This window comes from Ranitomeya imitator, chromosome 3 (genome assembly GCF_032444005.1).
Source record: "Ranitomeya imitator isolate aRanImi1 chromosome 3, aRanImi1.pri, whole genome shotgun sequence".
In the NCBI taxonomy this organism is placed as follows: domain Eukaryota; kingdom Metazoa; phylum Chordata; class Amphibia; order Anura; family Dendrobatidae; genus Ranitomeya; species Ranitomeya imitator.
Window position 1 is genome coordinate 738,617,753 of NC_091284.1, and position 20,824 is coordinate 738,638,576.

A 20,824-nucleotide genomic window follows, 5' to 3' on the forward strand; every position below is an offset into this window, starting at 1 on the left:
CATCACTGTCTGTGTATTTTTTGTGTCGTATCAGTGGCCCAAAGGCATTTAACCCCTTAAAAACATCAGTTACTTATTCAAATCTGTGAAAATGGGCTGTTTGCCCACTTTGATGCCAGTTCTGGTGCCCAGAACCCATTTGGCCCAGGCTGAAGGGACCTGGGTTTGATGCAGGGCATCACTTTCTGTGTATTGCAAGTGTCATATCAGTGGCCCAGAGGCATTTAACCCCTTAAAAACATCAGTTACTTATTCAAATCTGTGAAAATGGGCTGCTTGCCCACTTTGATGCCAGTTCTGGTGCCCAGAACCCATTTGGGCCAGGCTGAAAGGACCTGGGTTTGATGCAGGACATCACTATCTGTGTATTTTAAGTGTCGTATCAGTGGCCCAAAGGCATTTAACCCCTTAAAAACATCAGTTACTTATTCAAATCTGTGAAAATGGGCTGTTTGCCCACTTTGATGCCAGTTCTGGTGCCCAGAACCCATTTGGGCCAGGCTGAAGGGACCTGGGTTTGATGCAGGGCATCACTTTCTGTGTATTTTAAGTGTCGTATCAGTGGCCCAAAGGCATTTAACCCCTTAAAAACATCAGTTACTTATTCAAATCTGTGAAAATGGGCTGCTTGCCCACTTTGATGCCAGTTCTGGTGCCCAGAACCCATTTGGGCCAGGCTGAAAGAACCTGGGTTTGATGCAGGGCATCACTTTCTGTGTATTTTAAGTGTCGTATCAGTGGCCCAAAGGCATTTAACCCCTTAAAAACATCAGTTACTTATTCAAATCTGTGAAAATGGGCTGTTTCCCCACTTTGATGCCAGTTCTGGTGCCCAGAACCCATTTGGGCCAGGCTGAAGGGATCTGGGTTTGACGCAGGGCATCACTTTCTGTGTATTGTAAGTGTCATATCAGTGGCCCAAAGGCATTTAACCCCTTAAAAACATCAGTTACTTATTCAAATCTCTGAAAATGGGCTGTTTGCCTATTTTGATGCCAGTTCTGGTGCCCAGAACCCATTTGGGCCAGGCTGAAGGGACCTGGGTTTGATGCAGGGCATCACTGTCTTTGTATGTTAAGTGTCGTATCAGTGGTTCAAAGGCATTTAACCCCTTAAAAACATCAGTTACTTATTCAAATCTCTGAAAATGGGCTGTTTGCACCCGTGAATGCCAGTTCTGGTGCCCAGAACCCATTTGGGCCAGGCTGTAGGGACCTGGGTTTGATGCAGGGCATCACATTCTGTGTATTGTAAGTGTCATATCAGTGGCCCAAAGGCATTTAACCCCTCAAAAACATCAGTTACTTATTCAAATCTGTGAAAATGGGCTGTTTGCCCACTTTGATGCCAGTTCTGGTGCCCAGAACCCATTTGGGCCAGGCTGAAGGGACCTGGGTTTGATGCAGGGCATCACTGTCTGTGTATTTTTTGTGTCGTATCAGTGGCCCAAAGGCATTTAACCCCTTAAAAACATCAGTTACTTATTCAAATCTGTGAAAATGGGCTGTTTGCCCACTTTGATGCCAGTTCTGGTGCCCAGAACCCATTTGGGCCAGGCTGAAGGGACCTGGGTTTCATGCAGGGCATCACTTTCTGTGTATTGTAAGTGTCATATCAGTGGCCCAAAGGCATTTAACCCCTTAAAAACATCAGTTACTTATTCAAATCTGTGAAAATGGGCTGCTTGCCCACTTTGATGCCAGTTCTGGTGCCCAGAACCCATTTGGGCCAGGCTGAAAGGACCTGGGCTTGATGCAGGGCATCACTATCTGTGTATTTTAAGTGTCGTATTAGTGCCCCAAAGGCATTTAACCCCTTAAAAACATCAGTTACTTATTCAAATCTGTGAAAATGGGCTGTTTGCCCACTTTGATGCCAGTTCTGGTGCCCAGAACCCATTTGGGCCAGGCTGAAGGGACCTGGGTTTGATGCAGGGCATCACTGTCTGTGTATTTTTTGTGTCGTATCAGTGGCTCAAAGGCATTTAACCCCTTAAAAACATCAGTTACTTATTCAAATCTGTGAAAATGGGCTGTTTGCCCACTTTGATGCCAGTTCTGGTGCCCAGAACCCATTTGGGCCAGGCTGAAGGGACCTGGGTTTGATGCAGGGCATCACTGTCTGTGTATTTTTTGTGTCGTATCAGTGGCCCAAAGGCATTTAACCCCTTAAAAACATCAGTTACTTATTCAAATCTGTGAAAATGGGCTGTTTGCCCACTTTGATGCCAGTTCTGGTGCCCAGAACCCATTTGGGCCAGGCTGAAGGGACCTGGGTTTCATGCAGGGCATCACTTTCTGTGTATTTTAAGTGTCGTATCAGTGGCCCAAAGGCATTTAACCCCTTAAAAACATCAGTTACTTATTCAAATCTGTGAAAATGGGCTGTTTCCCCACTTTGATGCCAGTTCTGGTGCCCAGAACCCATTTGGGCCAGGCTGAAAGGACCTGGGCTTGATGCAGGGCATCACTATCTGTGTATTTTAAGTGTCGTATTAGTGCCCCAAAGGCATTTAACCCCTTAAAAACATCAGTTACTTATTCAAATCTGTGAAAATGGGCTGTTTGCCCACTTTGATGCCAGTTCTGGTGCCCAGAACCCATTTGGGCCAGGCTGAAAGAACCTGGGTTTGATGCAGGGCATCACTTTCTGTGTATTTTAAGTGTCGTATCAGTGGCCCAAAGGCATTTAACCCCTTAAAAACATCAGTTACTTATTCAAATCTGTGAAAATGGGCTGTTTCCCCACTTTGATGCCAGTTCTGGTGCCCAGAACCCATTTGGGCCAGGCTGAAGGGATCTGGGTTTGACGCAGGGCATCACTTTCTGTGTATTGTAAGTGTCATATCAGTGGCCCAGAGGCATTTAACCCCTTAAAAACATCAGTTACTTATTCAAATCTGTGAAAATGGGCTGCTTGCCCACTTTGATGCCAGTTCTGGTGCCCAGAACCCATTTGGGCCAGGCTGAAAGGACCTGGGTTTGATGCAGGACATCACTATCTGTGTATTTTAAGTGTCGTATCAGTGGCCCAAAGGCATTTAACCCCTTAAAAACATCAGTTACTTATTCAAATCTGTGAAAATGGGCTGTTTGCCCACTTTGATGAAAGTTCTGGTGCCCAGAACCCATTTGGGCCAGGCTGAAGGGACCTGGGTTTGATGCAGGGCATCACTTTCTGTGTATTTTAAGTGTCGTATCAGTGGCCCAAAGGCATTTAACCCCTTAAAAACATCAGTTACTTATTCAAATCTGTGAAAATGGGCTGCTTGCCCACTTTGATGCCAGTTCTGGTGCCCAGAACCCATTTGGGCCAGGCTGAAGGGACCTGGGTTTGATGCAGGGCATCACTGTCTGTGTATTTTTTGTGTCGTATCAGTGGCCCAAAGGCATTTAACCCCTTAAAAACATCAGTTACTTACTCAAATCTGTGAAAATGGGCTGTTTGCCCACTTTGATGCCAGTTCTGGTGCCCAGAACCCATTTGGGCCAGGCTGAAAGGACCTGGGTTTGATGCAGGACATCACTTTCTGTGTATTGTAAGTGTCATATCAGTGGCCCAAAGGCATTTAACCCCTTAAAAACATCAGTTACTTATTCAAATCTGTGAAAATGTGCTGCTTGCCCACTTTGATGCCAGTTCTGGTGCCCAGAACCCATTTGGGCCAGGCTGAAAGGACCTGGGTTTGATGCAGGACATCACTATCTGTGTATTTTAAGTGTCGTATCAGTGGCCCAAAGGCATTTAACCCCTTAAAAACATCAGTTACTTATTCAAATCTGTGAAAATGGGCTGTTTGCCCACTTTGATGCCAGTTCTGGTGCCCAGAACCCATTTGGCACAGGCTGAAGGGACCTGGGTTTGATGCAGGGCATCACTTTCTGTGTATTTTTTGTGTCGTATCAGTGGCCCAAAAGCATTTAACCCCTTAAAAACATCAGTTACTTATTCAAATCTCTGAAAATGGGCTGTTTGCCCATTTTGATGCCAGTTCTGGTGCCCAGAACCCATTTGGGCCAGGCTGAAGGGACCTGGGTTTGATGCAGGGCATCACTGTCTTTGTATGTTAAGTGTCGTATCAGTGGTTCAAAGGCATTTAACCCCTTAAAAACATCAGTTACTTATTCAAATCTGTGAAAATGGGCTGTTTGCACACGTGAATGCCAGTTCTGGTGCCTAGAACCCATTTGGGCCAGGCTGTAGGGACCTGGGTTTGATGCAGGGCATCACTTTCTGTGTATTGTAAGTGTCATATCAGTGGCCCAAAGGCATTTAACCCCTCAAAAACATCAGTTACTTATTCAAATCTGTGAAAATGGGCTGTTTGCCCACTTTGATGCCAGTTCTGGTGCCCAGAACCCATTTGGGCCAGGCTGAAGGGACCTGGGTTTGATGCAGGGCATCACTGTCTGTGTATTTTTTGTGTCGTATCAGTGGCCCAAAGGCATTTAACCCCTTAAAAACATCAGTTACTTATTCAAATCTGTGAAAATGGGCTGCTTGCCCACTTTGATGCCAGTTCTGGTGCCCAGAACCCATTTTGGCCAGGCTGAAAGGACCTGGGCTTGATGCAGGGCATCACTATCTATGTATTTTAAGTGTCGTATTAGTGCCCCAAAGGCATTTAACCCCTTAAAAACATCAGTTACTTATTCAAATCTGTGAAAATGGGCTGTTTGCCCACTTTGATGCCAGTTCTGGTGCCCAGAACCCATTTGGGCCAGGCTGAAGGGACCTGGGTTTGATGCAGGGCATCACTGTCTGTGTATTTTTTGTGTCGTATCAGTGGCCCAAAGGCATTTAACCCCTTAAAAACATCAGTTACTTATTCAAATCTGTGAAAATGGGCTGTTTGCCCACTTTGATGCCAGTTCTGGTGCCCAGAACCCATTTGGCCCAGGCTGAAGGGACCTGGGTTTGATGCAGGGCATCACTTTCTGTGTATTGCAAGTGTCATATCAGTGGCCCAGAGGCATTTAACCCCTTAAAAACATCAGTTACTTATTCAAATCTGTGAAAATGGGCTGCTTGCCCACTTTGATGCCAGTTCTGGTGCCCAGAACCCATTTGGGCCAGGCTGAAAGGACCTGGGTTTGATGCAGGACATCACTATCTGTGTATTTTAAGTGTCGTATCAGTGGCCCAAAGGCATTTAACCCCTTAAAAACATCAGTTACTTATTCAAATCTGTGAAAATGGGCTGTTTGCCCACTTTGATGCCAGTTCTGGTGCCCAGAACCCATTTGGGCCAGGCTGAAGGGACCTGGGTTTGATGCAGGGCATCACTTTCTGTGTATTTTAAGTGTCGTATCAGTGGCCCAAAGGCATTTAACCCCTTAAAAACATCAGTTACTTATTCAAATCTGTGAAAATGGGCTGCTTGCCCACTTTGATGCCAGTTCTGGTGCCCAGAACCCATTTGGGCCAGGCTGAAAGAACCTGGGTTTGATGCAGGGCATCACTTTCTGTGTATTTTAAGTGTCGTATCAGTGGCCCAAAGGCATTTAACCCCTTAAAAACATCAGTTACTTATTCAAATCTGTGAAAATGGGCTGTTTCCCCACTTTGATGCCAGTTCTGGTGCCCAGAACCCATTTGGGCCAGGCTGAAGGGATCTGGGTTTGACGCAGGGCATCACTTTCTGTGTATTGTAAGTGTCATATCAGTGGCCCAAAGGCATTTAACCCCTTAAAAACATCAGTTACTTATTCAAATCTCTGAAAATGGGCTGTTTGCCTATTTTGATGCCAGTTCTGGTGCCCAGAACCCATTTGGGCCAGGCTGAAGGGACCTGGGTTTGATGCAGGGCATCACTGTCTTTGTATGTTAAGTGTCGTATCAGTGGTTCAAAGGCATTTAACCCCTTAAAAACATCAGTTACTTATTCAAATCTCTGAAAATGGGCTGTTTGCACCCGTGAATGCCAGTTCTGGTGCCCAGAACCCATTTGGGCCAGGCTGTAGGGACCTGGGTTTGATGCAGGGCATCACATTCTGTGTATTGTAAGTGTCATATCAGTGGCCCAAAGGCATTTAACCCCTCAAAAACATCAGTTACTTATTCAAATCTGTGAAAATGGGCTGTTTGCCCACTTTGATGCCAGTTCTGGTGCCCAGAACCCATTTGGGCCAGGCTGAAGGGACCTGGGTTTGATGCAGGGCATCACTGTCTGTGTATTTTTTGTGTCGTATCAGTGGCCCAAAGGCATTTAACCCCTTAAAAACATCAGTTACTTATTCAAATCTGTGAAAATGGGCTGTTTGCCCACTTTGATGCCAGTTCTGGTGCCCAGAACCCATTTGGGCCAGGCTGAAGGGACCTGGGTTTCATGCAGGGCATCACTTTCTGTGTATTGTAAGTGTCATATCAGTGGCCCAAAGGCATTTAACCCCTTAAAAACATCAGTTACTTATTCAAATCTGTGAAAATGGGCTGCTTGCCCACTTTGATGCCAGTTCTGGTGCCCAGAACCCATTTGGGCCAGGCTGAAAGGACCTGGGCTTGATGCAGGGCATCACTATCTGTGTATTTTAAGTGTCGTATTAGTGCCCCAAAGGCATTTAACCCCTTAAAAACATCAGTTACTTATTCAAATCTGTGAAAATGGGCTGTTTGCCCACTTTGATGCCAGTTCTGGTGCCCAGAACCCATTTGGGCCAGGCTGAAGGGACCTGGGTTTGATGCAGGGCATCACTGTCTGTGTATTTTTTGTGTCGTATCAGTGGCTCAAAGGCATTTAACCCCTTAAAAACATCAGTTACTTATTCAAATCTGTGAAAATGGGCTGTTTGCCCACTTTGATGCCAGTTCTGGTGCCCAGAACCCATTTGGGCCAGGCTGAAGGGACCTGGGTTTGATGCAGGGCATCACTGTCTGTGTATTTTTTGTGTCGTATCAGTGGCCCAAAGGCATTTAACCCCTTAAAAACATCAGTTACTTATTCAAATCTGTGAAAATGGGCTGTTTGCCCACTTTGATGCCAGTTCTGGTGCCCAGAACCCATTTGGGCCAGGCTGAAGGGACCTGGGTTTCATGCAGGGCATCACTTTCTGTGTATTTTAAGTGTCGTATCAGTGGCCCAAAGGCATTTAACCCCTTAAAAACATCAGTTACTTATTCAAATCTGTGAAAATGGGCTGTTTCCCCACTTTGATGCCAGTTCTGGTGCCCAGAACCCATTTGGGCCAGGCTGAAAGGACCTGGGCTTGATGCAGGGCATCACTATCTGTGTATTTTAAGTGTCGTATTAGTGCCCCAAAGGCATTTAACCCCTTAAAAACATCAGTTACTTATTCAAATCTGTGAAAATGGGCTGTTTGCCCACTTTGATGCCAGTTCTGGTGCCCAGAACCCATTTGGGCCAGGCTGAAAGAACCTGGGTTTGATGCAGGGCATCACTTTCTGTGTATTTTAAGTGTCGTATCAGTGGCCCAAAGGCATTTAACCCCTTAAAAACATCAGTTACTTATTCAAATCTGTGAAAATGGGCTGTTTCCCCACTTTGATGCCAGTTCTGGTGCCCAGAACCCATTTGGGCCAGGCTGAAGGGATCTGGGTTTGACGCAGGGCATCACTTTCTGTGTATTGTAAGTGTCATATCAGTGGCCCAAAGGCATTTAACCCCTCAAAAACATCAGTTACTTATTCAAATCTGTGAAAATGGGCTGTTTGCCCACTTTGATGCCAGTTCTGGTGCCCAGAACCCATTTGGGCCAGGCTGAAGGGACCTGGGTTTGATGCAGGGCATCACTGTCTGTGTATTTTTTGTGTCGTATCAGTGGCCCAAAGGCATTTAACCCCTTAAAAACATCAGTTACTTATTCAAATCTGTGAAAATGGGCTGTTTGCCCACTTTGATGCCAGTTCTGGTGCCCAGAACCCATTTGGGCCAGGCTGAAAGGACCTGGGTTTGATGCAGGACATCACTTTCTGTGTATTGTAAGTGTCATATCAGTGGCCCAAAGGCATTTAACCCCTTAAAAACATCAGTTACTTATTCAAATCTGTGAAAATGTGCTGCTTGCCCACTTTGATGCCAGTTCTGGTGCCCAGAACCCATTTGGGCCAGGCTGAAAGGACCTGGGTTTGATGCAGGACATCACTATCTGTGTATTTTAAGTGTCGTATCAGTGGCCCAAAGGCATTTAACCCCTTAAAAACATCAGTTACTTATTCAAATCTGTGAAAATGGGCTGTTTGCCCACTTTGATGCCAGTTCTGGTGCCCAGAACCCATTTGGCACAGGCTGAAGGGACCTGGGTTTGATGCAGGGCATCACTTTCTGTGTATTTTTTGTGTCGTATCAGTGGCCCAAAAGCATTTAACCCCTTAAAAATATCAGTTACTTATTCAAATCTCTGAAAATGGGCTGTTTGCCCATTTTGATGCCAGTTCTGGTGCCCAGAACCCATTTGGGCCAGGCTGAAGGGACCTGGGTTTGATGCAGGGCATCACTGTCTTTGTATGTTAAGTGTCGTATCAGTGGTTCAAAGGCATTTAACCCCTTAAAAACATCAGTTACTTATTCAAATCTGTGAAAATGGGCTGTTTGCACACGTGAATGCCAGTTCTGGTGCCTAGAACCCATTTGGGCCAGGCTGTAGGGACCTGGGTTTGATGCAGGGCATCACTTTCTGTGTATTGTAAGTGTCATATCAGTGGCCCAAAGGCATTTAACCCCTCAAAAACATCAGTTACTTATTCAAATCTGTGAAAATGGGCTGTTTGCCCACTTTGATGCCAGTTCTGGTGCCCAGAACCCATTTGGGCCAGGCTGAAGGGACCTGGGTTTGATGCAGGGCATCACTGTCTGTGTATTTTTTGTGTCGTATCAGTGGCCCAAAGGCATTTAACCCCTTAAAAACATCAGTTACTTATTCAAATCTGTGAAAATGGGCTGCTTGCCCACTTTGATGCCAGTTCTGGTGCCCAGAACCCATTTTGGCCAGGCTGAAAGGACCTGGGCTTGATGCAGGGCATCACTATCTATGTATTTTAAGTGTCGTATTAGTGCCCCAAAGGCATTTAACCCCTTAAAAACATCAGTTACTTATTCAAATCTGTGAAAATGGGCTGTTTGCCCACTTTGATGCCAGTTCTGGTGCCCAGAACCCATTTGGGCCAGGCTGAAGGGACCTGGGTTTGATGCAGGGCATCACTGTCTGTGTATTTTTTGTGTCGTATCAGTGGCCCAAAGGCATTTAACCCCTTAAAAACATCAGTTACTTATTCAAATCTGTGAAAATGGGCTGTTTGCCCACTTTGATGCCAGTTCTGGTGCCCAGAACCCATTTGGCCCAGGCTGAAGGGACCTGGGTTTGATGCAGGGCATCACTTTCTGTGTATTGCAAGTGTCATATCAGTGGCCCAGAGGCATTTAACCCCTTAAAAACATCAGTTACTTATTCAAATCTGTGAAAATGGGCTGCTTGCCCACTTTGATGCCAGTTCTGGTGCCCAGAACCCATTTGGGCCAGGCTGAAAGGACCTGGGTTTGATGCAGGACATCACTATCTGTGTATTTTAAGTGTCGTATCAGTGGCCCAAAGGCATTTAACCCCTTAAAAACATCAGTTACTTATTCAAATCTGTGAAAATGGGCTGTTTGCCCACTTTGATGCCAGTTCTGGTGCCCAGAACCCATTTGGGCCAGGCTGAAGGGACCTGGGTTTGATGCAGGGCATCACTTTTTGTGTATTTTAAGTGTCGTATCAGTGGCCCAAAGGCATTTAACCCCTTAAAAACATCAGTTACTTATTCAAATCTGTGAAAATGGGCTGCTTGCCCACTTTGATGCCAGTTCTGGTGCCCAGAACCCATTTGGGCCAGGCTGAAAGAACCTGGGTTTGATGCAGGGCATCACTTTCTGTGTATTTTAAGTGTCGTATCAGTGGCCCAAAGGCATTTAACCCCTTAAAAACATCAGTTACTTATTCAAATCTGTGAAAATGGGCTGTTTCCCCACTTTGATGCCAGTTCTGGTGCCCAGAACCCATTTGGGCCAGGCTGAAGGGATCTGGGTTTGACGCAGGGCATCACTTTCTGTGTATTGTAAGTGTCGTATCAGTGGTTCAAAGGCATTTAACCCCTTAAAAACATCAGTTACTTATTCAAATCTCTGAAAATGGGCTGTTTGCACCCGTGAATGCCAGTTCTGGTGCCCAGAACCCATTTGGGCCAGGCTGTAGGGATCTGGGTTTGATGCAGGGCATCACATTCTGTGTATTGTAAGTGTCATATCAGTGGCCCAAAGGCATTTAACCCCTCAAAAACATCAGTTACTTATTCAAATCTGTGAAAATGGGCTGTTTGCCCACTTTGATGCCAGTTCTGGTGCCCAGAACCCATTTGGGCCAGGCTGAAGGGACCTGGGTTTGATGCAGGGCATCACTGTCTGTGTATTTTTTGTGTCGTATCAGTGGCCCAAAGGCATTTAACCCCTTAAAAACATCAGTTACTTATTCAAATCTGTGAAAATGGGCTGTTTGCCCACTTTGATGCCAGTTCTGGTGCCCAGAACCCATTTGGGCCAGGCTGAAGGGACCTGGGTTTCATGCAGGGCATCACTTTCTGTGTATTGTAAGTGTCATATCAGTGGCCCAAAGGCATTTAACCCCTTAAAAACATCAGTTACTTATTCAAATCTGTGAAAATGGGCTGCTTGCCCACTTTGATGCCAGTTCTGGTGCCCAGAACCCATTTGGGCCAGGCTGAAAGGACCTGGGCTTGATGCAGGGCATCACTATCTGTGTATTTTAAGTGTCGTATTAGTGCCCCAAAGGCATTTAACCCCTTAAAAACATCAGTTACTTATTCAAATCTGTGAAAATGGGCTGCTTGCCCACTTTGATGCCAGTTCTGGTGCCCAGAACCCATTTGGGCCAGGCTGAAGGGACCTGGGTTTGATGCAGGGCATCACTGTCTGTGTATTTTTTGTGTCGTATCAGTGGCCCAAAGGCATTTAACCCCTTAAAAACATCAGTTACTTATTCAAATCTGTGAAAATGGGCTGTTTGCCCACTTTGATGCCAGTTCTGGTGCCCAGAACCCATTTGGGCCAGGCTGAAGGGACCTGGGTTTGATGCAGGGCATCACTGTCTGTGTATTTTTTGTGTCGTATCAGTGGCCCAAAGGCATTTAACCCCTTAAAAACATCAGTTACTTATTCAAATCTGTGAAAATGGGCTGTTTGCCCACTTTGATGCCAGTTCTGGTGCCCAGAACCCATTTGGGCCAGGCTGAAGGGACCTGGGTTTCATGCAGGGCATCACTTTCTGTGTATTGTAAGTGTCATATCAGTGGCCCAAAGGCATTTAACCCCTTAAAAACATCAGTTACTTATTCAAATCTGTGAAAATGGGCTGCTTGCCCACTTTGATGCCAGTTCTGGTGCCCTGAACCCATTTGGGCCAGGCTGAAAGAACCTGGGTTTGATGCAGGGCATCACTTTCTGTGTATTTTAAGTGTCGTATCAGTGGCCCAAAGGCATTTAACCCCTTAAAAACATCAGTTACTTATTCAAATCTGTGAAAATGGGCTGTTTCCCCACTTTGATGCCAGTTCTGGTGCCCAGAACCCATTTGGGCCAGGCTGAAGGGATCTGGGTTTGACGCAGGGCATCACTTTCTGTGTATTGTAAGTGTCATATCAGTGGCCCAAAGGCATTTAACCCCTTAAAAACATCAGTTACTTATTCAAATCTCTGAAAATGGGCTGTTTGCCTATTTTGATGCCAGTTCTGGTGCCCAGAACCCATTTGGGCCAGGCTGAAGGGACCTGGGTTTGATGCAGGGCATCACTATCTGTGTATTGTTAGTGTCGTATCAGTGGCCCAAAGGCATTTAACCCCTTAAAAACATCAGTTACTTATTCAAATCTGTGAAAATGGGCTGTTTGCCTATTTTGATGCCAGTTCTGGTGCCCAGAACCCATTTGGGCCAGGCTGAAGGGACCTGGGTTTGATGCAGGGCATCACTGTCTTTGTATTGCAAGTGTCATATCAGTGGCCCAAAGGCATTTAACCCCTTAATAACATCAGCTACTTATTCAAATGGCCAAAATTGACTGTCTGCCCACTTTGATGCCAGTTCTGATGCCCAGAACCCATTTGGGCCAGGCTGGAAATAACTGGATTTGATGTGGGGCTCCCTGTTCTATATGTCTGCAGTGTGAGATCAGTGGCTGAAAGGTATTTAACCCTTTCTTCAGCGCTCTTTGGTGCCCACTTTGATGCCCATTTTTGTGCCAGTTTTATTGTTTTTGTAGCCGTTTTTAAGCGTATTCACATCAGGGCTCCTCGCTGCATTGTCTTTTATTATTGTGATGATTATTTTTTGTTGTTAAACCTATAAAAAACAGAAAAGAAAAAATTGCCGAATAAGAAACCAACTTCAGCCTCGTCGTGGTGGGGATATTCACAGAGCGTTACTTACCAGAGAAGCGTTCTGGATCTTTAATTTGGGTACAAGGTTTCCAAATGGTTTAACCCCTTAATGACCGCCAATACGTCTTTTAACTGACCTTAGATATAAGAGAATAGTATCCCCATACAGGTGACAATCCAGCATCTGTCGGTTGTACACTATAGCTGACAACTTGCTGTATCAGCCACGATCAGTATTTGCGCCTTCTAAATCTGTTTAACCCCTTAGATGCTGCTGTCAATAGTGACTACATCATTATAAATGGTTAACAGAGTGTGGGGGCTTCTTCTTTATCCCAATTGGTGCCCTCAGATCATGATTTTGTTGTCCTGATGTTTGCCATGGCAATTCATGACCAAATAGCGGCCTTAGAGTCTGACGGCTGTAGTAATCTGTTTAGAAGTTAGCAACATTTAGGTGGTAAAAATACACATTTTCATTTCTGTCATGCCATTTTGCATTAATTCCTGTAAAGCACCTGAAGGGTTAATAAACTACCTGACAGCAGTTTTCAATATGTTTAGGGGTGCTGTTTTTAAAATGGTATCACGTTTGGGGGTTTCCCAATATATGGGACCCCTAAAGTCACTTTAAACATGGATAAGTCCCTAAAAAAATAAATGTGGTAAATTTCTTTGAAAAAATGAAAAATTGCTGCTACATTTTTAAACCTCCTAAAATGCTAACAAAATAAAATAACATTTTACAAATGGTGCTGATGTAAAGCAGACATGTGGGAAATACCGGATTACGTACCGGTAATGCTCTTTTATAGAGCCCACGACAGCACCCACTAGAGAGAGGGGATCCGCCCCTAGGAACAGGAAACCTACAGAGAGATAAAAGGGGCGGCCCCCCCTCGCTCCTCAGTTGTTTTACAGAGAATAGGAGGAACCGCCGCCAGGTTTTAGTTAACAGGTTCAGGTATATTCATATATATATATATATACATATTTACAACCTTATGCTACTTTCTTCTAATATTTACACCTCACCAAAGAAGCACCACGTGCGACTATATACAGAAAAGGGAGGGATGTGAAAGGGTGCTGTCGTGGGCTCTATAAAAGAGCATTACCGGTACGTAATCCGGTATTTTCTATTCGCCACGACAGCACCCACTAGAGAGAATTTCAGAGACTATAGACTGGGTGGGTTTACTGAGTCAAGGACCGATACCCCAAAAGTCAGATCAGAAGCAGAGGATAGATCTAATCTATAATGTTTATAGAAGGTATTAGGTGAAGACCAAGTTGCAGCCTTACATATAAGGTCTATTGGCACATTCGCCCTTTCTGCCCAGGAAGTCGACAAGGCTCTTGTAGAGTGTGCTCCTATATGCATTGGAGGATCTCTACCTCCAGCTTTATACGCCAGGATTATGGCCTCTCTGATCCAGCGAGATAATGTGTTCTTTGTCACTCTGGTACCTTTGGTTTTACCCTGGAAAGACACAAAGAGAGCCCTACTCTTCCTCCAGTCCCTGGTTCTCTCTAAATAGGCTAGCACAATTCTTTTTACATCTAGAGTATGAAGTTTTACTTCTTCTGGAGTTGAGTGGTTCTCATAAAAGGTAGGTAACAAGATCTCCTGGGTTCTATGAAAAGTAGTGGCTACTTTAGGAAGATAACAAGGGTCTGTTTTCAAAATTATCCTATCTGATGTTACAGATAAAAAGGGAGGATCTATAGATAATGCCTGGAGATCACTCACTCTTCTAGCAGAAACTAATGCCACTAACAATACCGTTTTCAAAGAAATATTTTTTAGTGAGGCTGTATGGAGAGGCTCAAACGGTGGCTGTGTCAATGCTTCCAGGACTATGGATAAATCCCACTGAGGCACCTGCGGTATGCTAATTGGTCTTGAACGCTCACAGGCAGATATGAATCGGGATATCCACCTATTACCCGCAACATCATAATTAAAAAGAGCTCCTAAAGCTGAAACCTGGACCTTCAGAGTGCTTACGGAGAGTCCTAATTCCAAACCTCTTTGTAGAAATTCCAACACTGGAAATATAGGAACCTCAGATGAAAGTTGTGCAGTATGGAATTGAAGAAATTTTCTCCAAATTCTAACATAAATTCTAGTAGTTGAAGGTTTTCTACTCTTCATAAGAGTGTTAATTAACCCACTAGAAAACCCCCTTATACTTAGTAACTGCCTCTCAAACTCCAGGCAGTCAGGTTCATGCCCTTTGCCTGAGGATGAAGGAATGGTCCCTGAGAGAGCAAGTCCTTGGACTGAGGCAGAATCCACGGGTCTGACACTGACATCGCCCTCAGCCATGAGAACCATGGCCTTTTGGGCCAGAATGGGGCTATTAACAGAACTCTTGCGCCTTCCTCCCTTATTTTTCTTATTACTATAGGTAATAGATTCCATGGGGGGAAAGCATAGGCCAGGTCGAATGTCCATGGTACCTGGAGGGCATCGAGTATGTCCGGCTTGTCCTCCCTGCATAGAGAGGCAAACCTCCTGACCTGACGGTTGGCTCTTGTGGAAAACAAGTCTATTTGAGGAACACCCCATCGAGCTGTTATTAATCTGAAAATCTTCCTGTTCAGCATCCATTCTCCCTGATGAAGAGTGTGACGGCTGAGGAAATCGGCATGAAGATTGTCTATGCCCCTGATGTGCACTGCTGACAAGGATAGCAGATGACCTTCGGCCAACTCCATGATGTCTGAAGCCACTTCTCTGAGTTTGTCCGACCTTGTACCTCCTTGATGGTTCAGATACGCCACCGCAGTGGTGTTGTCGGAGAATACTCTTGTGTGTGAGCCGCTGAGCTGAGGAAGAAAGTGAAGTAGGGAGTAGTATATAGCCCTCAACTCTTTGACATTTGAGGAATTATTAAGTTCTGAACTGGACCAAAGACCCTGGACCCATTGATTCTGAAAATGTGCCCCCCAGCCTTCAGGACTAGCGTCTGTGGTCACTATACTAGAAGGGGTGATTACCCATAGAACCCCTCTCGAAAGATTTTTCCGATTCAACCACCACATAAGGGAGTGTACTACTTCTGACGTTAGGAAAACTGTTCTATCCAGACATCCTCTATTTTTAATATCCTCATCCAATACAAATTTTTGTAGATGTCTAGTATGGAACTGCGCCCACTGGACCGCAGGAATGCACGATGTTAAAGAACCTAGTAGTGACATGACATTCCTTAATGACATACTACGCTTTCTGATCGCTAAGGACACTTTATCGAATATGGAAGTTTTCTTATCCTCAGGAAGCTTGCAAATCTGGTCAACTGAATCTAGAAGGAGCCCAAGGAATTTCTGACACGTTACTGGCTGGAGTCTAGATTTTTCCCAATTAACCAGCCAGCCCAGGTTTTGTAAGGATGACACTACCTCCTGTAACCTCTGCTCACACTGTAGGGAGTTCTTACCTACAATCAATAGGTCATCCAAATACGGAATGACCAAGGTATCTTTTACCCGTAAAAAGGACATTACTTCCAGTAGCAATTTGGTAAAAACCCTTGGGGCCATAGATAAACCGAAGGGCATTGCCCGGTATTGTAGATGACGAATTTGCCCTTCTATACAAACTGCTACCCGAAGAAATTGCTGATGTAAATGGTGTATAGGAATATGGTAATAAGCATCTTTAAGATCCAATACTACCATGTAACAGTTTGGAAATAGATTTTTTATGGCCGAACGTATGGATTCCATTTTAAATGTTTTGGGTCTTATAAAGGAGTTCAGTTTTCTCAAGTTAATTATAGTTCTGAAAGAGCCATCAGGCTTACTAATCAGAAATAAGGGAGAGTAAAATCCCCTCCCTATCTGGGAAGATGGAACCTCTACCAGCACTTGTTTGAGTAAGAGGGATTTAACTTCGGTTTCAAGTGCCTCTTGTTGAGGCCTGGATCTTAAGGTGGTAAGGAGGAAGGAGTCCGGAGGTCTTCTAATAAAGTCTAATGTGAGGCCTGAAGATATTAAATCAATGGCCCATGGATTAACCGTTATGTCTTTCCACTGCTTACTAAATTGTTTTAGTCTTCCTCCCACCGGTGAAATATAATCAGCGGAATTTATCTGCTGGCTTGAAGGGGCGCTTATTGAACAAATTTCCTCTTTGTTTGAAATCCTTGTTATTCCATCGGTCCCTGAAGCCTCCCTTCCTTCCGAATGGTGGCTTCTTGAACGCCCTTCTGTAAGAAGGAATAAAGGGATTAGGGAACCCCTTCTTCCTTTCACCTGCCTTAGTGAGAATTTCGTCTAAGACCGTTCCAAAGAGGTACTCACCCTGGCAGGGTATAGTACACAATTTAGCCCTGGACTGGGCATCCCCTTTCCAATTCTTTAACCATAAAGCGCGCCGTGCCGTATTAGTAAGGCTGGCTGTTCTGGCTGCTAGGCGGAGAGAGTCTATAGAGGCATCAGAAATGAAGGCTGCCGCCCCCTTAATCAAAGGAATAGAGGCACGTAGTTTCTCCCTAGATACACCACTCTTAATATTTTGGTCCAACTGTTCCAGCCAGACCAGCATAGATCTACTAGTGGACGTGGCTGAGATCGCCGGTTTAAATGCCGTGACACAAGCTTCCCATGACCTCTTAAGCAGAGCGTCTGATTTTCTATCCATGGGGTCCGGCAAGGAGCCCGCATCCTCTACGGGTAAGGAGGATCGGCGAGAAGTTGATGCTACAGCCGCATCCACTTTAGGAATTTTAGACCAAACTGCCAAGTCCTCATCATCAAAGGGGTACCGCCTCTTACATGATACCGGTACAAAGCCCTTCTGTCCTTTAGCCCATTCTTTTTTAACAAGGTCTTTAATGGCCTGATTCACAGGGAATACTTGGCCCTTTCGCTGCGATAAACCTGCGAACATGATGTCCTGTGGTGTCTGGGGATCTTTAGACTCTGACACCCCCATTGTTCCTCTTACAGCTTTAACCAAATTATTTACATTGTCTGTAGGAAAACAGACATAATCTTCCTCCTCCGAGGAATCCAATCTCTGAGAGATGTCTGAGTCCACCTCTCCACTTTCTGCTGATGTGTCGGCTATAGGTGAAAGAGTCCTTCTACTTCTCCTTTCCATATTAACCGCCGGACTACCCCTCAAGGACTGAAGCTCTTCCCGGATCATGAGACGTATGTCATTCATCCTGACCGAACTCTCCTGCTGTAAAGTGTTATCAATGCAATGTTGACATAGCTCCTTAATATATGAGTCAGGTAGGGGCTCATTACATATCTTACACTGCTTATGTTTAGATTTTGAAGTCCGCTTAGCCTATAAAAAAGACACAAGCAGAGGAGACTACTGTAAGAGATATGAAGCTATATATATACTTATCCGGAAAATAAAATATATACCGGCTGCAGAGTTGTCTGGTCGGCCTGGGGTTTGGAACGGGACGATTTTTTCCCTGATTTATCCGTGGAATCACTCATTTTTGAGTGTCCGCTGATTTTCTTATTAGCATCACCACTAGGCAGGATTACAACCTCCAGTGGGCGCTCAATATCTTCCCGAGACGACATGGTGCGCACAGTGCCATGTGTCTTCAGCCTTATATAGAGCCGTTCTTACAAGGGATACACGCCCCCATGTTTCCTCCCCCCTTTTTTTTTTTTTTTTTTACCTGACCAACTTTATTGGTCCTCTCCACCGCTGTTGAGCGCCAAGGCGTCCACGCCAGCATGCTCAGCTGACCCCGCATACCCGGAAGTTGCTCTTTACATCCGGGTACGCCGACCATACAGCGCCTGCATGCGCTCGCGCGTCTTCCTTCTCTGCAGAGGAAGAGAAGCTCCTGCTACCGCGGCCGTTCATGCCCCACTGTGGCCGGAAGGTAAGCGCTTTCCATAGCGACACTTACTTGGTGTGCTGACGGGGATTCTTTAGGCGGTGGAGCAAAAACCAACGGTCTCCCAACAGGGAGACTGTTGTGATCCCGGCATGCTGATGTATCCAGATGAGGGGGGAACCAACAGGAACCCCCGTCTCTGATGCTCGCTCTGGGGCCCCTGTCGCTCAGCAGAGACGTACAGGCTGTGTTCCAGGCGAGCTCTTCCTCTTCTTAGCTGCAGAGATTCTCTCTGAGGGTTCCCTCCTTGGGAACAGGAAACCAACTGAGGAGCGAGGGGGGGCCGCCCCTTTTATCTCTCTGTAGGTTTCCTGTTCCTAGGGGCGGATCCCCTCTCTCTAGTGGGTGCTGTCGTGGCGAATAGAAAATGTTATTTATTAATGGTTTGCTGTTGTATGACTATCTGTATTAAAGGGATAATCATTCAAATTTAGAAAATTGCTAATTTTTTAACATTTTTCTCAAATTTTTTATACTTTTTATAAATAAACACAAAAAATGTTGAACTAAATTTACCATTATCATAAAGTATAATGTGTCACGAAAAAACAATCTCAAAATCACTGGGATTTGTTGAAGCGTTGCAGAGTTATTACCACATAAAGTGACACTGGTCAGATTTCAAAAATTTGGCTCGGTCACTAAGGGGTTAAACAAACGAAATGAATTGATGTTTCATTACTAGCAATGTCCCTTACTGTTTTTATATATTATTGTTTTGTATTCACATTTATAATGTTTTTATCTATATATATTGTATTGTATAGGACCTGTGTGTCACATGACATTTCTCCAGCATTTGATTGGTGCTATATTCCATTTATACCGGATATGTCATTTAGCAGATCAGCTGTGATAAAGACCGCTTGGTCGAAACGCGTCGCTCGCTTTACTATGTGTATGATGCCGTCCCAGGAGTTGTCTCCTCATTTTAATATGTTGGATTAAAATTTGTATATTTTACTTGGAAGCTGGAACATTTTCTTTTCTTTCTTGGATATCCCTTACGTCACATCAGGACGGAGTTCCGGGCTTCCTGCATTTCTTCGGTGTGCTGGCTCCTCGCTTTCTATGTTATGCTCTTTTCTAACCCTTGAGTTTAGGGTGAGATGTGTGTGCACAACAAGCCCTGGGGGTCAGAGAGTGAACGCCGCCTCGTTGGATATCAGTCAGTAGTGACATCGGCGGTCAGCGTGCAACTCTATACTAAGCCTATAACTAGTGGTCCCAGTGGCTGGTTACATAGTTATTAAGGTTGAAGGAAGACTATATGTCCATCTAGTTCAACCCATAGCCTAACCTAACATGCCCTAACATGGTCTACCGTGCGGACTCCTAAGTCCAGTGTCTGAATATGGACCGGGATGTTCGGACCTGCTAATGATTTCATGATCCAAATGTAACAGTTTACAGGCAGACACAGTTATTAGTGATGAGAGAATATACTCGTTACTCGAGATTTCTGGAGCACGCTCGGGGGTCCTCCGAGTATTTTTTAGTGCTCGGAGATTTCGTTTTTCTTGCCGCAGCTGAATGATTTACATCTGTTAGCCAGCATAAATACATGTGGGGATTCCCTAGCAACCAGGCAACCCCCACAATCATTCAGCTGCGGCAAGAATAACTAAATCTCCGAGCACTAAAAAATACTCGGAGGACAGCCGAGCGTGCTCGAGAAATTTGGAGTAACGAGTATATTCGCTCATCACTAGTGGTTATGTGCAGATGCCGCTCTCCCCCAGCAGCAGAGATACACGTGCTCCACATACAGGCGCCCCCTGCTGGCAGCACATCACGCTCCATCCCTCCAGGCGCTGTACAGCACACACCACACTACTCACCAGGGTGAAGTGCACAATGGCGTCATAGAAGAGCCAGACCAGCACCCATCTGTCCGCGCCCGAGCACCTCTTCCCCAGGCGCTGAGCCAGCACATAGCCCAGAGCCAGCTGTGCGGCGCAGGCGGCCAGGGAGTACACAGTGACGGCGCTCACCAGCGGCGCCCCGGCTCCCTGCTCGGCCGCTGCCATGGCTACTGGTGTCAGAGCTCCCCTCCTGCGCCGCAGGTAACACGGAGCAGTGGGTGGGGGCTCCGGAGTCCGCAGCGGGAGCAGTCACCCACCTACTCCGGAGCTGAGAGGCTGCGTGCAGAATGGCGCCATGTACCCTCCTCCCCCAGCCCAGACAGCGGCCGCTCCTCCCGGCCAGGACTGATACTAGAGGTGGAGAGAGGGGCAAAGGGCGAAGCTGAGGGGAGGATGGGAGAGTTCTCACAGGCTGCAGGGCATCCAGGTGCTGAATGCGGCGGGGCTGGGCAACAGGCGCGTCACAGTCCGCCACACTCCCACCCATAGTGCCCCCTATAGCACTGTCAGCCATGGTGCCCCCATAACACTCCCACCCATAGTGCCTCCCTATAACACTGTCAGCCATGGTGCCCCCATAACACTCCCACCCATAGTGCCCCCTATAGCACTGTTAGCCAGGGTGCCCCCATAACACTCCCACCCATAGTGCCCCCTATAGCACTGTCAGCCATGGTGCCCCCATAACA

At 45.8% G+C, this 20,824-nt stretch overlaps 1 protein-coding gene across 1 annotated transcript in view; it reads right to left on the minus strand.

The window, feature by feature from the left end:
* EBPL (EBP like) overlaps positions 1-20,513 on the minus strand; it is a 62,114-nt gene extending 41,601 nt beyond the window's left edge. Inside the window, exon 1 of the mRNA XM_069758860.1 lies at positions 20,112-20,513. Coding sequence (XP_069614961.1) covers positions 20,112-20,300 — 189 coding nt within the window. The 5' untranslated portion in view covers positions 20,301-20,513. The remainder of the gene's footprint in view (positions 1-20,111) is intronic.
* Positions 20,514-20,824: the final 311 nt, after the last annotated feature.